The sequence below is a fragment of the Macaca fascicularis genome, chromosome 4, assembly GCF_037993035.2.
Source record: "Macaca fascicularis isolate 582-1 chromosome 4, T2T-MFA8v1.1".
NCBI lineage: Eukaryota > Metazoa > Chordata > Mammalia > Primates > Cercopithecidae > Macaca > Macaca fascicularis.
The window spans coordinates 58,858,730-58,875,928 of NC_088378.1; the positions used below are offsets into that span (position 1 = coordinate 58,858,730).

General features: G+C 42.4%; 1 protein-coding gene across 29 annotated transcripts in view; it reads left to right on the forward strand.

Annotated features, from left to right (window-relative positions):
• Positions 1-17,199, forward strand: part of PLEKHG1 (pleckstrin homology and RhoGEF domain containing G1) — a 244,030-nt gene that overhangs the window by 84,476 nt on the left and 142,355 nt on the right. For 8 of the 29 annotated variants that reach the window (XM_074037240.1, XM_074037242.1, XM_074037241.1 and 5 more), the window contains exon 1: positions 911-1,142. The exons of 13 other annotated variants lie outside the window; for them this stretch is intronic. In XM_074037240.1, the coding sequence (XP_073893341.1) occupies positions 1,064-1,142 (79 nt within the window). In that variant the 5' untranslated portion in view covers positions 911-1,063. Of the gene's footprint in view, positions 1-910; positions 1,143-4,120; positions 4,267-17,199 lie in introns of those variants that run through there. 8 more of the 29 variants (XR_012433540.1, XM_065543579.2, XM_065543584.2 and 5 more) reach the window with 1 other exon arrangement.

Below are 17,199 nucleotides of genomic sequence, written 5' to 3' on the forward strand. Positions count from 1 at the left end.
AGACGTTGCACCTGCAAGGGGGAGGCAAAGCGGGTGCTACTGGTGGGCAGCTCTGTGCCCTGAAAGCAGGAGTGCAGCCGATCATGCCTGCCCAGTTTTCCCTTCCTATGCATGCCAGTCTAATTCCTGAGTCCTGCCCCCAAGAGAGGCATTTGGGGGTTAAAGAGAGACCAGGAGCTCCTGGAGGACCACCCAGATGGAGAGAACATCAGGAGTGAGGTTGAAACATGCCACACACAGCCCCACCCTCACCCCATGACTCCTCCCTGACATTATAGTAGGAGGTCAAGTATTTGCTACAGAGTTGGATAGCGTACTTAATGCTGATGGCTTTGTGCGCATCTTAACAGTTGACAACAACATCATCACAGCTTGACACACATTACTTCAATTAGCATGCGTTCTGTGTGCTCAGAACCACATTAGGCCCTAAGAGACTCCAGAGAAACACATGGCCCAATTCAGCCTCATCCTCTGTAGAGGGCAGATGGGGACAGTATTTATGTTTATGAAATTTAGAGGATAGTTGTCAATTTGTCACGATAGGACATTAGCAACAAACACCCATGAATGAAAGTTTGTTGTGAGCCATGCTGGCCTTTAAACAGCCTTCAGGATGATTCTGGTTTTCTAGATGTGTTTCCTTTCTCAGTGTGTCCCTCTTCATGAGAGGAGAGGGGTTGTGTATTACAATAAGACAGGTTTGGGAGGGAAATGACTTCATGGGCTCAGTGTTGAGCTGCTTCCCTTTGCATCTCGGGGGAAGGTGTGGTTCACCCACAGCAGGTCCGGTGAAGGAAGCACATGTGTGTGTGTGGAAGGGTGGCGCTGACCTCCCAGGCAGGACATTACCCTTCTTCCTCTTCCTGACCACGTTCCCACTGCAGTCACGGTCATCGCTCAGCTTCCTGTTGGGGAAAACCTTGGACACTGTGCACCCACCTGCTATAACTGGCAAACTAAGGATGACAGAGTGTTCAATGATGCTGTTCAACTTGAACCCTGAGTTGACGCACGGACCGCTCTGCGCTAGTATCCAGGGCATAGGACGTCTGAAGGAAAGATGGAGCCGTTCTTGGTGGGGCGGAAGAGGCAGGAAACTGTTGCTTGGACAAATCGTATTCTGGGCCAGAGCATCACAGGCGAGTGAAATATGGGAATATTGAGGGGGCCTGGGGTGGAGGTAAGATGAGGCGATCCTATGGTATGGCACCTGCAGCCAGGGTGGTGGCAGGGGCAGTGGCAAGCAGTGGGTTTCATGGAAGGATAAAAGTATCAGGCAGCGTCCTCGGGTGGAGACCACGGGTAGATGTCCCTGGCCTCCGGGACTCTCTTCACCCAGCAATCTATGTGCTGGGTACAGACGCTATACTGGGCACAAAGAAGGCTGTGATCCATGACTTTCAGAAGCCCTCAGGCTAGTAAATTGGCATCTTCATACTATCCTTGGATCAGATCCAGGCTGACAATGTGAGCAAATGTGGAAAGTTTTAGAAAGTGCAGGCTCCCTGGCACTATCTTAGACCTCATAGAACAGCCATTTCAGAGCAAGTCCTGGGAATCTGCATCCCCTTAAGTGCCCCCTGAGGCTTGGGGATAGATAATTGCATGAGACAAACTCTAACAAGTAAATCATCTCAACAGAGTGCGAAAAGTACTGTGATTGGCTGTTCAGGGAATGACGAATGCACAAAGGAGGTTCCCCTAGGTGGGAAATTCAGGTGTGGGGTTGGGGAGTTGTATTTGAAATTTCAACCAGCTCCATCCACCTACTTTCTCACATACCTCCATATCCTGTCTGGTGGCTGATGGCAGCAGCTGTGCAGGGGTCTCGGTGTCTGAATTTGGGCAGTTTGCTTGCTTCCGAAACGGTTCTGGCCTACCTGTGTCTCCCCTTGGACTTCTGATTGGCCCATGAGGGATGGGGATTTTTCGATCTGTGGCAGCAGTAATGATCGAGGCCTCCAAGAAGAGCGCCATTTGGAGGGTGTTAGTAGATTTTTGATAGCCTCAATACTGCGTCCTTTAGATGTGTTTCTTTTCTCAGTGTGTCCCTTTTCATGGCGCGGGCAGGGGGTGTATCTTATAATCAGACAGGTTTCTGGGGGAAATGACTTCATGAGCTCGCTGCTGAGCTGCTTCCCTTTGCATCTCCGGGAAAGGCGTGGTTCACCCGCAGCAGGTCCGGTTAAGGAAGCACGTGTGTGCGTTCAGCATTGCTGCGTTTTCCCTGCCACCTCACCCTAAGGATGGGGTCAAAGTTGCCTTCTGCTTGTCTTGATAGAGGCTCTCTTCAACTCCCTACCACTCCCAATTCTCAGCCCACGCAGTCTCCTACCGTGGAACACGAAGTTCCAAAGAGATGGTTCCAGGTGAATGCACAGCTGTGTTCCCGCCTCCTGATCCTGTCTCCAGTGAGTGACACTGGGTCATTCCTCAAGATCTCTCCTTAACCCCATCTTCCAAGACAAGACCAAACCCCACACTTGAGCACTGGGCTCCCCTGCTCTCTTCCCTGATGCCACCCCACTCCCACAGGGCCTGACCCCAGCAGAAGACAGCTTCAGCCTGTCTTACTGACTCTGGGTGTGACAGGAACAGAGATTTTGAAGGCCTCTTTGCCCTTTTCCCTAGAGAGTAGGTGGCTTTGTCCCTGAGCAGCTCTCCCTGGAACCCATCAGAGCCCAGCTCAGCCCTCTGTGGCAGAAGGAGCTGCCCGTGGAAAAGGAATCCCACTCCAGTGAGGAAGGAGAAGCACCCCACAAGGAGGCCCAGGACACAGGCCTCTCATCAAGGGCTGCCCCTCCGAGATGGTGCCGCAGGAATCCCGCCCTGAAATTGGAGTATGGAGAGAATAGAGCCAATAGCTTCCTACTCTTCTACCATTTTAAAATCCCATCCTGCATTTTGACTTTGCCTCTGATCACAGTGATACCAAAGGTTTTCTGAATTTTGGAAAGGTCAAAATAATAAGGTAAATGTCAACAAAATGAGTATGTAAGGTGTGTATCCTTGAAATACTCTTTGTTTGGTAAATTGTAGTTTTATTTAAATGTGATCAGTTTTAGGTGATTCGGGGAATTTGCCCACCTCCTGCAGAAACTATCTTGATCTTATTAAATTAAATAAGATGTAACTAGGGAAGGGGAGAAAAAGAGTGAAATCAGGCATGGATCATTCCATCTGTATAACCCATAAAAGTCATAACAACAGTAAACAATACCAAAACCTCTCAGGCGGCCTACAGCTAATTCAATCTCAACTTCTACCACCTAGGCTGAATGACAAGGGAGTCTAGAACTTTCTAGAGCTACTTGCTCCTCCCCCTGCTTTACTGCAGTCATTGGTCACTGCCCAGTGTGCCCCTGGCACCTGACCAGTAGGGGGCACATGTGAGCAGCGTCCTATATGAGCGCAGCACAGGCACCAGCTGGTCAGGATGAGGCACCTCTACCTGGGCTCCGTAGGAGAGCTAACTAGGTCATTGGATTCGATTCATCTTTTTAAAGTCTTTGTGATGTACTTGATTGGGATTTCTATTAAATCTCTTAACCAACTTTCCTCATTCTCAAATGCCAGTGTAATTCTGTGAACACTCCAAACATTAGAAATACTTTTCTTATATTGTAAACAAATTCTGTTTATGTAGAAGATGGTTCTCTTTGCAAAACAATTGCCTGAAAGCTCTTCCAATTTAGCAAGGAACATAGTCTGAGAAAAGAGAAATAGGTATGCAGTTACATACCCCGCCTCAGCCCTCCCACACATGGTCATTTTTGCTTGTTGAAAAATTAGACTTTAAGTAAAAAAAGAAGCATCAAAAATGATCCCTCATATAAAGGAGACTGTGCTTTTATAATATTGGCCATTCTTTTCAGTTGATTGACTTTATTCCTATTCTTCATTTTTATTTTTGCTGTTGTCTGTTTTTCTCTTGTCTCACCTCCCAAGCTTTCTTTCCCTGAGCCTCCCGAGGGAGGTCTGACAACGCAAGAAGGATGAGAATGTGGGCGGGAGATGAGGGTGGGAGGAACTGCCCAGACCTGTCAGGCTTGGGTGTAGCACCTGCAAGAACATGATTCTCCTGTGGTGACAGCCTGACCGGGCCCCCCCACCCACCAAGGCAGGACCACGGCGACCCGGGGAGCATGCTGCCAGCAGCCATGGTGGGGGCTCTGGTCAGAGGATGGAGGAATCGAAGCTCTCCTCGAAGGGCTGAGTCAAAACTTCTTATCCCACCGAGCCAAGATGGAATTCCAATTCAGGGTATGTTTGACACCTGGATGTGGCTGTGTGGCCCTTTGTAAAGGGTTCAGAGGGTGATCATGGGCTTATAAGCTTTTCTCCACCTTCAAATGGAATTGACAAATCCAGAATCTGTTTTTCTTCTCAGGTTATCATAAATTGTGACTAATTTTACTTGTGGGAGGTCTATTTTCCTTTCCTATCAGACTTCAGTAGTCACATAGTAGAAGATTATTACTACTTTCTTTTTTTCCAGAGCTGTTATTTTAAGATGGAATTCTTGTTCTGCGGTATTTGTGTTTGCCTAGTGGGATAAAAAGGGTGTACTGGCTTTTGGCAAATTTTAGTCTAAATCACATCACTTTATTATGTCTGGAATGGGAGATGGGGAGAGTACTTAATTTCTGGTTTTTCCCAGTAATTCTTTTTATTTTCTGTTTTGTTACTATTGTTTTGAGGCAACAATAGAACTAGTGACAAAAATGTAGCTTTCTTGTTAACTTAGTTCAAAGGGTTATTATGGCCTTTTTCTGAAATAAATTTTCATTAGAATGAAATACTTTGGAAATACCTGACCTCGTTCTTTTCTGTCTGGACCTTGGACTCCTTAATGGTACTTACTAGAAGGGAGCTCTTTGGTCTTGCCGATGATCAACCCATGGGAGGAACACAGTGCCAGCTGAGGAAGCAAGTCTGAGCCCAGAAGTCATAGACCCCCAGGGGCTGTCGGAGCTGGCCTGCTGCCCCTCCATGCTCTCCTCTGACCCCACGCCCTGAGAGTTTCCTAGGGAGTAAACACAAGTGTTGTTGCCTTTCAACAAATATGTATTGCAAGCAAATATATACCACATTTTTTTAGGCAGTGACATGCTCTGATCTATAGCTAATCTACTTTTAAGAGGTGTAAAAAACAAATGTTATCATCTGTTTTGTTTGGACAGTGGTTTCCAGCCATACTTTTCAGGCTCACTATATTCAAGAAGAGTCCAGCCAAGAAACTCTTTTGAAAATAGCCTGATAAGTATTCATTGCAAGGTAGTATATTTGTCATTTAACCAGGTATCCTAAAGAGACAAGGCTGTTCTATGTTCTAAACTGCCAAAAGACGAGTGATTATTTGTAAAACCTAGGCATTCAGTAAGAAGTGCAAATCACAGTATTTAAAAAATTAATCACGTGATTTTGATCCTTTGCTTCTCAGATGAGAAAACAGAGCCCAGGGAAGTTGATTATTGAACTTCAGGCACCACAGCCAATGAAGTGGCAAAGCAGGCCTGGAATCACATGTCCCAGACTCTTAATCTTACATTTTCTTTCTTTTTTTTTTTTTATTTTTTCATTTTTTGAGATGAAGTCTCACTTTGTCACCTAGGCTGGAGTGCAGTGGTGTGATCTTGGCTCACTGCAACCTCCACCTCCCGGGTGCAAGTGATTCTCATACCTCAGCCTCCTGAGTAGCTGGGATTACAGGCACGCTCCACCATGCCCAGCTAATTTTTGTATTTTTGGTAGAGACAGGGCTTCACCATATTGGCCAGGCTAGTGTTGAACTCCTGACCTCAGACGACCCACCTGCCTTGAACTCCCAAAGAGGCCTTCTCTCTTTGGGATTACAGGCATAAGCCACCAAGCCCAACCATTTAATCTAACATTTTCTCTCTTATCTCATACTCTCCTGAAAAATTTGACAAATTTCTGTAACAATATCCAGAGCTTTGCAAAGTAACAAAGTAAAAACATAGTAAAAACTATGCTAACATGTAAAAGATTTTTTAAAAAACAGTGTATTGAGATATAATTCACACAATTTACCATTTAAAGTGTACAATTCAATGGTTTTTAGTATATTACATTATTTACTTTTTAAGGTGTGGTAAAATATATATAACATAAAATTTGCTATTTTAACCATTTTAAATGTACAATTCAGTGGCATTATATTCACAATGTTATGCAACCATCACCAGTATTTTTATAATTTTTTATCACCCCAAACGAAAATTCTGTAACCAATAAGCAGTAACTCTGTTCTCCTCTTGTCCTGTCTTTAATAACTTCTAATCTATTTTCTGTCTCTATGAATTTGCCCATTTTCCTCTGGGAATTTACTAGATATTTTGTATGAGTGGAATTATCTAATATTTATCCTTTTCTGTTTGACTTTTTTCACTCAGTATTTTCAAGACCCATCCATATCGGAAGTTCATTTCTTATGACTAATGAAATGGTCTGTTCTAATTCCCTTTTATTTCATTCTCTCTCCTTTTAATACACTTTAATTTCCAACCTGGTCATGAAATCCTTTAAGTATTTTTCAATCTATTGGTATTTTTATATTTAAGTTATTTAAATACAACTTAAGTGTGAAGAGACTCTTAGGATGGTATTTATTTTCAGTTAGTTCTTTAAAGGCAGGAGCCATATGTTAATCTTTGTTAAAAAAATATTTTTGTCTCAACAATTAGTCCAGGCCCTGGCATAGAATAAATACTTAACAAATTTATCCTGAGATGGACAGATGGATGATTCTTAAGGTTTTACTTTTAAGTATTAGAAAACAGATTTTGGCTGGGTATGGTGGCTCACGCCTGTAATCCCAACACTTTGGAAGGCCGAGGTGGATGGGTCACCTGAGGTCAGGAGTTTGAGACCAGCCTGACCAACATGGTGAAACCCTGTCTCTAGTAAATACAAAAGATTAGCCGTACATGGTGGTACATGCCTGAAATGCCAGCTACTCAGGAGGCTGAGGCAGGAGAATCGCTTGAACCCAGGAGGCAGAGGTTACAGTGAGCTAAGACTGTGCCATTGCACTCCAGCCTGGGCAACAAGAACGAAACTCTGTCTCAAAAAAAAAAAAAAAAAAAAAGAAGAAGAAGAAGAAGAAGTAATATGGTCTTTGAGCTTTAGTTCTGTATTCTCTGGAATAATATTCTCTTTTGACATAAAAATTTATAGTTGCAATTGTTTCCCACTCCATAGAATTGGTAAATATAAAATGGTCATGTGTTGAATAATATAAGCATTTTACTGTGCCATGTCAAAAGTGAACTCAGGAAATCTGACAATGGCTAGTTCCTGCCTTTAGTGACCTTCTGTTGGTGTTTATTACTGAGGGTGTTGGGAGTCTCCTGGATGCTCAACAGTGTGACTTGAGATAGGTCCTTTAAATTCATAACTGCTCTTTTATTTTATTTTATTTTGGAATTTTTATATTTTTTTAATTTTATTTTTCCATAAGTTATTGGGGGTATGGGTGGTATTTGGTTACATGAGTAAGTTCTTTAGTGGAGATCTGTGGGATCCTGGTGCGCCCATCACCCGAGGGGCATACGCTGCACCAAATCTTGGCCCCACCAACATGGTTACTCTTTCTCAGTGCTGGGCTCAGGAACTGACAGCAGTCAAGCCAAAACAGAAGCTGCTACTACTTCAAGAAGCCTTTTCACACCTCACTAGAGTAAGGAAATGGAACACAAAGGTTTATTTCAGTGGTTCATAGATTTCACCTCCAAATATCAAATGTAGCTATACTTCTCTAATGGTTCTGTCTCCAAGTAAAGTAAGCATGCATGTATTTGTATATGAGTAGTCTGCCATTCAGCACACTAAAACACGCCCTTCCTGGGCTTCAGCTATTTCAAAAGGTGTGGAGGATGTGAGAGGAAGGGTGCAAAATGAAACCCTGGATTAGGAGTTAAAATTACTGTAGGATGTCTTTACTGGAGATGATTTCCCACGCACTCTCTCAAAGATCTAATCAGGAACAAACATTTGCACACTTTATGTTGCAAACAAGTTATTTGGTTTGTTGAGTAGAATCATGGTTATTTTCATGCCTGTGTGATTTCAGGAATTCTGTTCTCCTGCTTTTGGGAAGCTGCTTCAGCTCACAGATCCCTGCCTGCCGTGAACACCTGAACGGCCTGTGGGCTGTGTTGTTCTTCTGCAACCCAGCGCATGCATTGTTCACTTTCCCCATAGTCCTCCCTCATCTGGATGATGAACCCAGTTAGATCTCCATGGCCTGATACTCTCTAAACCCCCCACAGCGGGTGTCCTACACAGAGTAGGCACACAGTGAATATAGCAGTGACTTCAGAAAACTGAAATACAAGACGTTATAAAGGACAGAGCCTGGTTCTTATATATGGCCTGTGTAATCTGTCTTGATGCTTTGCAGGCCAAACCAGATACTTAAGTTATTACTGCTTTTTACATTTCAAAGGCCTACAGACTACCATTGGCCTAAATATAAAATAATAATTTCTGTCTGTAGAGCTGTACACCCTGTAGTCGAAAAGAAAGCCCTTCCTTCCTCATTTCTTAATGACAGCCTGTAATCATCTCTGAGCAATTTTTAAGATTTTTTCTAAACCACCATTTCCGTCATTATGTCGGCTGGGGAAGAGCCTCTTCTATCAATAGAATGGTTCTCATTCCTTCCCAAGTCCAACCACCCACCTTGTGAGAAGAGGTCGTTGTAAATCTCAGCCAACTTTCTTTTTCAACAATTATGTTGGGAGAAATGTCAGATGATAAAATCAGTTAATCACCAAATATTTACTGAGGACTTGGGAAAAGTTTTGGGGAGCCATTGGCGAGAATATGACTGAACCACTGTACGTTCTACCCGAACTCTATTTCCTCATTCACTTCCAGCCTAGGCTTGAAGGAACAAGAGACCAGGGGTGGATCCAGGTTCCTGTCTAGCTGGGACATGGCCCATTTCCTTTGCGAGGCCTGGGAGCAGTTTGAGGAAGCCTGGTTAGGCATTGTCAATCCCAACTGAAGTCGCTGTTTATATGGGGTGAGGAATTTTTAACCTCACCCCATAAAAGGCCTAACAACTTCAGGTATGAGTAAAATAAAGACGGAAATTGCACATCACAACTTAATGTTTGTTGTGTTTATGTACTGAAAGTATTTTATGTTTGTAAACTCAAAATTAACCCCATTGTATAAATAATGGTAATGACTATAATGGTTTAAAATAATTTACTGTATCTGTCACTCTTTTCTGATGGAATTTAATAGACTCTCATACTCTTATTTTACTTCAGATCAATAATACAACTCTTTTCCCATATTTCTTCATAATTAACTATGTAATTATCATTTGATAAAAGACTCTTATTTTAATTAGAATAATATGATCATGGGCTAATGACTCAATAAATATTCACTGAGCAGCTGCTATGTGGAAAACTAATGGCATGCTGGAAAGAAAAGAATTTTTCCTAAGGCTTGTCCTTGACCTCAAAAAAGCATTTGTGATCTAGAGAAGACAAATTTAAAGAAATGCTACAAGTATAATATGAATAGGCTGAAGTAAATAAGTAGTAAATGAATATCAGAGGGAAAAAATGCTAATTTTAAGGGAGATACAGAGTTTCCCCAGTAAGTAGAATTTGAATGGAGCCTTCCAAACCATTGAGGATACTTTCAACCCTGAAATTTGGGCCAAGAGAAAGTAAATATTTGCTTTTGTCACACTTTCAGTCTCTTTTAACTTATGAAGTTTCTACTAAGTCAAACTGAAATTAATTAGTTATACTGTCAGAGTGAGTGCGTTGGTGATTTCTCTGTGTAGAAAACAGTGGAAAGGCCATCCAAGGGCAGGCGTTAGCAATGAGCAAAGGCGCAGAGGAATGAAAGCAAATGACATTTGGGGGTTGAGATGTCCATATGGCTGAAGTTCCAGGTCAGAACATAGAAGGCCTTAAATGCCAAGATAAGGAGCTTGGACTTGGTCTGTAGACCTCAGGGAACTGTTCCTGCGTTAGGATCACCTGAGGTCAGGAGTTCGAAACCAGCCTGGCCAACATAGTGAAACACCGTCTCTACTAAAAATACAAAAAGTAGCCGGGTATGGTGGTGCGCACCTGTAGTCCCAGCTACTTGAGAGGCTGAGACAGGAGATTCACTTGAACCTGGGAGGTGGAGGTTGCAGTGAGCCAAGATCATGCCACTGCACTCCAGCCTGGGTGACAGAGCAGGACTCTGTCTCGAAAAATTAACAAACAAACAAAAAACCTGTGTGTGACTTATTTGGTGTCTCTCTACTTCCTGGAAGTTGCTTCTCAACTTTTGGCTTCTCTCTGATCATTCTAACTCTGGGACTTGGAAGCTCTTATGTCAGCAAACAAAGCCCACAGCATCTTCCTTCTTCCTTTGTATGATCAGCCAGTGATTCAAATTGCCATTGGAATAATCTCTGAATTCCCTGGGATAGACTCTGAGGTCCTGCATCACTAACCACCCTCTCTTTGTTTACACTGCAGCACAGCTGCTTCGTTCAGGCTAACCACTCCCGCATGTGTTTCGTCTCTCCTGGCCTGGCTCTCTTCTCCAACACTTGGCTGCTTTGCACATCCCGTCTCTGCACATCCTCACCCATCACCTCCTTCCAGAGCCAGCTCGATGCCCAGCTCTTGGAAAAGCATATATGGCCCATGTTGTTACATTCATAAATCATACAGCAGCATCTCTGGAGTGTCTCCTTTGCACAAGGCTACGAGAGGAATGCACAGCTGTGAGTGACCCAGGTCGGGATGCAGGGACCTCGTGACTAGCTTGAGAGGCAGGGCAAAATGGCAAAAGATGCAAACAGCGCTTCAAGAGAATGGAAACTGTGTCACATGATAGTTTAGAAGTCATTCCCAGCCAAGTTGGTATAGGCTTTGTATATAGTTATTGCTTCCCTCATCTTCATCTCTGTATATGCTTCTGGGAGTTTACATGGGAGGCTTTGAATCCTTGACTGTGATCCATTCAAAGACATGCAGCACAGATGTAGTTTATAAGAACCTTTGCCAATGAACATGGCAGAATTTTCTGTTTTATGTCTGCCATTAGTTGTTAGGTGGGGACCGTCCCTGTCCTGGCATGCAGGACTCTGCTACTGGAAATTATTATAGCATACAGAGTAAGAGTTCCAGTCCCAGACTTAGACTGTCTAGGTTCAAATGCCAGTTTCACTCCTTACTAGTTGTGTGACTTTGAAAATTATTTCATCTCTCAGTGCCTCATTTTTCTCAAGTAGGGATGATAGTAACATCTGCCTTTTAGAATTGTTGTGGGCATTCAGTGAATTAATTTAAAGAGAAAATGTTTCAAATAGGGCCTAGGTGGGCACAGCGGCTCACAGCTGTAATCCCAGCACTTTGGGAGGCTGAGGCGGGTGGATCACCTGAGGTCTGGAGTTGGAGACCAACCTGGCCAACATGGTGAAACCCCATCTCTACTAAAAATACAAAAATTGGCTGGGTGTGGTGGTGGGTGCCTGTAGTCCCAGCTACTTGAGAGGCTGAGGCAGGAGAATTGCTTGAACCCGGGAGGCAAAGGTTGCAGTGAGCTGAGATGGCACCATTGTACTCCAGCCTGGGTGACAGTGAAACTCTGTCTCAAAAACATAAAAATAAAAAAATAAAATAAAATAGTGCCTAGCACATAGCAAGTACTCAAAAAATGTTAGCTATAATAATTGATTTATATTATTAAGTAGTCCTCATGACTGTGTGATTACCCTCTTTTTAAGTGTTTTCTAGTCAGTTCCTAGTAACTGGAGCTGCAGTTCTTAGTAGCTAGGGTTATCAATATATCTGCCTTCTGTGCTAGTAAATTTTTATACATCTAAAGTTTTAAAACCTCTGCATAAACATTCCCCCTGGAACACTAGAATCAATGGTATTTTATTATTCCTACATTGACATTTTAATCGCCAAGAATGGCTTTTAAAAGAATTAGGAAGACACACGGCATCTGTCAGTCTCGATATCGTAGTTCCTGTTATGTTTCTGTTTCCATGTGAACCCTGTTTTTTCAAAAGTTTATAAGTCTTTTGCTCCATGGTGAGATTCAGCAACAAGTTTCTATTCCAAAGAACAATATTTGTCCTACTTGAAAACCTACTCTGGTTTCCATTTTCTTTGCTCAATGGTTTATGCTTCTAGAACTTGAATTTTGTTTGATGTTTTTGCCAATACAGTTTTTCATATTTGGTAATTTTGCAAATCTTCTTAAAAGCTCCAAGTCTAGCACATTGTCCTTTGATTTTTAGGTAGTGAGCTGCTTAATTTGGTTTTAAGGTAAGGGTATAGAAAATATTAGGAATTCACTAGAAATATATCTGTGTTCTACAAACTAGGATCCTAGGCTGTACTGGGTGTATCTTCCTTATAGAGAAAAGAGCAGATTCTGCTTTCCTTGAAAATTTAAAGTATAGAGCAGTGGTTAAGAACACTAAAATCCTGGCTCTTCTACTTAACATCTGTGTGATCTTGGACTTGTGTAGCTTGCCTAAGCCTTGAATTGCCCATCTTTCAAAGGGAGCAATGGAATTCTCCTGAGGACTGGATGAGAACATGCATGTCAGTTGCTTAAAGTTAAAAGAAAAACAACAAACAAAAAGCCATGTATACCCAAATGTCCATTATTATTGTTTCACAGAGGTCTGACTCCAGAGTTTCTCTCATGAACCGTATTCCTGGTTGTTGATATTTTCTTGGAACAAAATGGGCCCTCCTTGAATGGAGGAAGATTTTGTGTTGTAAATAGCTGTAAAGTGACTAAGTAGATGTGGTTAAGTCATACTCGTCGGGAAGAAAGGGCAGGAAAATATAAAAATAATTCAGACTTAGTATCTTTACCTTAAAAATGTTAATTTTTTACTTTCTTGGCCACTTTCACAACAAGTCTAATGAAATGGAGAGAGATTCTTTATAGAAGTTACATGGAGGGGGCAGAAGACTGGTGTCCAAAACCCCGACTCTATGTCAAGGTTGTGATGAGGAAGAATTGAGATCAAAGAGACTATTTTAGGATGTCCTCCTTCTGTCGATAGTTCTTAAAGTCCACATATCCTTTAAATGATTTATTTGACAGCTTAGGTTGAAAGTCCCTGGGAAGCCTGGCAGAGGAACTCGTCCTAAGACCAGGAGACCCAGGGTAGAGCCGCAGCCAGGGACAAGCAGAGGGCTCTTTGAGCGACATCTGTTTCCCCCTCTCCCTGAAGCCCAAAGCCACTTCAGGGCCTGCAGTGATGGCAGGCTGCCAGCTTCAGAAGAAAATCTGCAGTTTTCCATTTGAGATTAGAGGATGACACTTAGACATTTGATCATCTTGCATTAAACACTTTGAATATCTCATTACACACACACACAGACACGGCACGTGCACGCACTTTCTCCCTTCTTCAAGGATGCATTAGCATTGGTTCTGGCGGTCTGTTCTTCAGCCCCGTTAATCTGACTTTGTGGGTGAGTTTCATAACAACAGCGTCTCCATGCAAACTGCACAAAAGGAACCTTCAACCAACCAGAAGTTGGAAATGAATACTTGGTTCGTGAGCATAATTTTACAAGTGATTTTTTTAAAGTCTTGAGATACCAGAAATTATTTGCGAGAGGGAAAATGTCTCAAGGTAAGTATATTTTAAAAGTATTCCGGTGTGCATGAGACTGAATCCCCTGGTGGGGGTCTGGTGGTTTTAGAAATCAAACTATAGGGCTGGACGCAGTGGCTCATGCCTGTAATCCCAGCACTTTGGGAGGCCAAGGCAGGTGGATTGCTTGAGGCCAGGAGTTCAAGACCAGCCTGGCCAACATGGTGAAACCCCATCTCTACTAAAAATACAAAAATAGTGGCATATACCTGTAGTCCTAGCTACTTGGGAGGCTGAGGCACGAGAATCGCCTGAACCTGGGAGGCAGAGGTTGCAGTGAGCCAAGATGGTACCACTGCACTTCAGCCTGGGCAACAGAGTGAGACTCTGTCCAAAGAAAAAAAGAAGAAGAAGAAGTAGTAGTACTTTTAAATACATGAATCCTTCTGAGCATTTTAAAATTTCCCCAGGAGATAGAATATGTATGATGATTTGATTCTGAAAGAGTAGAAACATTACAAACAATTTGTAAATTCCCAAGCTTTAAGAAGGTGGATAAAATGGTAAAGTTTCCACTGCTGAGACCTACCAAAGAGCTTGTCATGCTGTAGGCCATGGAGAGAGCAGTGAGCTTGGACTCAGGCCCGTGCCTAGGAAGACTATCTTAGCTCTTGAAGTTTCCTTGGAATTTTTGCAAGGTTGGGGAGCTTAAGGCACTAAAGAAGCGAACCCTGAGTGGGGGAGATTTAAGGACAAGGCAACTGGGAAGTAAGTTAGGTGCCTGGGAATTGGGTAAGTGGCCCTGGTGTGGTCCTGAACAAGCGTCTCCTATTTCAGAATCTCGCTGAGGGCCGGCCCTGGGAGGGGAGCCCTTTACAGAAGTTTGGTTGGTCATTCAGAATTCAGATGGTCCCAGCAGGGGCATCAGCTCTTTGTGTACAACTGGAAGGGAGTTTGGCTTCTCCACATATTGAGACATCTGTTTACTCTGGCCAGCCTCCTACTGGAAGATTGACACAGACAGTCCCATGCTGTGCAAAGGGAAGATGCTGTGTTTTGTTTCCTAATACCAGAGCAGCTTTCTTACGGTGAGGAATCACAAATGTCCCCACATCACTACCTGCTTAAGAAAGTGATTCTGGTCCTCTTTGATAGATCCTGAAGAATATGCTTAAGAGTTTCTCCAGACATTTTGTTCTTCTGGTGGTATTGTTTTTTTTTTTTTTTTTTAAAGAATGTTATGGATAAAGACCAAATGTTGGCTCATGCATCAAACAAGTAGATCAATTGTGAAGTACGGGTTGAAATGCTTGGGACCACAAGTGTTTTGGGTTTCAGATTTTTTTTGGATTTGGGAATATTTGCTTTACATAGTGAGATATTTGGGGGATGGGACCCAAGTCTAAACATGAAATTTATTTAGGTTTCCTATGTACCTCATACATGTAGCCTGAAGGTAATTTTATACAATATTTTAAATTTGTGCACGCAACAAACTTTTTGTTAAGTACTTACATGTAGTGTTTCCCATGTGTGCAGTTACCCACTTGGGAGTCATGTAGATGCTCAAAAAGTTATGGATTTGGGAGCATTTTGGATTTTGGATTTTTGGATTAGGGATACTCAAGTGGTACTTGGGGTTATACCAATTTTGATCATGTTATGACAATTTTGTTAGTTAAGGAAGTTGTTAACATAGAAAGGGTTTGACTACCTAACCTGATTGTGTGTGTATACACTATACACACACACACGTACATGAAAAAGTATGCTCAAGGAAGACTATTTTGGACACTTTTAATAAATTGATTACACTATAATAAATGCAGTAACGGGAGTTGCTAAAGATTATTTGGGGAAGTCAAACAAAATACAAGTACCTCCTATAATGCAACTGTAGGCTAGACCATCTATAAGGTTCTAGAGCTCTCCTTGTGTGTTCTTTTCCAACAATTGTGCAGGTTGTTTGTATGTCTGGGCAGGGTTAGGTGGGTTTAGTAGAATCTATGTATTTTAAATTTCCAGTTCACCTCTTTAAAAGACGCCAAGTGTCTTCACTCGTAAACACTTGTATCTGCAAATGATTCAAAAACAGGTTGATTTGATTATAATTGTTAAGCTCAATCTCTGAAAAACAATTAAGTTTTTTTAAGGGAGTTGTATTTATACAATGCATTTGCTTAACATGTATTGTTTTCTCATAGCTGGTACAAAGGTATATTTCAAAGTACCATTAAATGAGATGAAATTGGTGATTTTGTTTGTTGCTTTTCCATTACCTTTTTACGTCTTCACAACCAAAATATAACTGTCCTTAAAACTGGTGAAATCTGAATGTACCAATGTCAGTTTCTGTTGTTATACTATAGGTATGCAAGGTGTTATTGTTGGGAGAAACTGAGTGAAGGGTACAGGAGGGCCCCTTGTATGTTTTTGGTTTTGTTTCATTTTTGTAGTTTCTTATAGATTTATACTTATTTCAAAATAAAAAGTGCAAACAACAAAAAGTAACTGTTCTCTAGAACTCTTACCTGAAGTCTCTGGTGCCTGGCAGGGATTCAGAAAAGACACTCTGATTCAACCTTAAGTGACTGCCAAGCATTAAGTCCTGTGAGGTTTCCCTCGTGCAACAGATACTGTCTTGTAGATGTTGGTGCTCCAGAAGTGCTTCTTGAGTGCCGTTGTCCCCAAATTACCTTGCTAATGGGGAAGAGATACTTTACACTCTGAGGTCTCTACTTACTCAGGTCACACCCTTTGCCCTACCTATATGTCCAGGTAGGTGGCCAAGCCCTGGGTTCCCCCAAATATTAGGAACAGTGACATTGAGAACAAGTGATGTTCTGTGAGCCCTTAGTGTGTGTCTGGCTCAGTCAGGCCATAGGCCTATTAAATCACTTAAGCCTCAGAACACCACACGAGGCCATGAAAATTAAGCCATTTTAAACAGGGCAAGTTTAAACAATAATTCAGTGGTGTCTCTACTTTCAAAATAGTTTATTAGGGATCTCAATGAAGGCCATGGAGCCTCTTAGCTAAACAAATAAACTAAATTTCTTTTGAATTACAATGTCAACAAAAGAAAACTTTGAAATTGTCTGATCGTCCTTCCCTTCTGAGGATAAAGACTGGCAATTATCCATGGCCCCTGCTATTTTTGCTAACTCCTGCTATGTTTAGTATCGATAGAGCCAAATTTTAGATCACTGGTTTCGGTAAATAGCTCATAGTGAGACTAATGTTTACTCAGCAGACAGTGGGTTCCTATTGCTTCAAATTGGTTTTGCGCCGGGGAAGATGGAGAGGGACATATGGAAGGACCCAATATTACAGTGAATCGGGGTGAACCTGCCAGAGAGAAGCCTCCTGTATGTCTCAGCTACAGGGAGAGAAGGAGGCCAGGAGACCCTGCCAGGCCGACCAGCCTCCCTTAGCCCCTTACTGCTACAAAGCAGCAGTGTCCACCATTGATCTGGAAGATGCACAGTGTGGCATGCAGAAGCCTCATTCTGGAGCAGCCACAGACTGAGGAAGTCACTGATTCCCAAAATGCGTCCCCAGGACCAGCA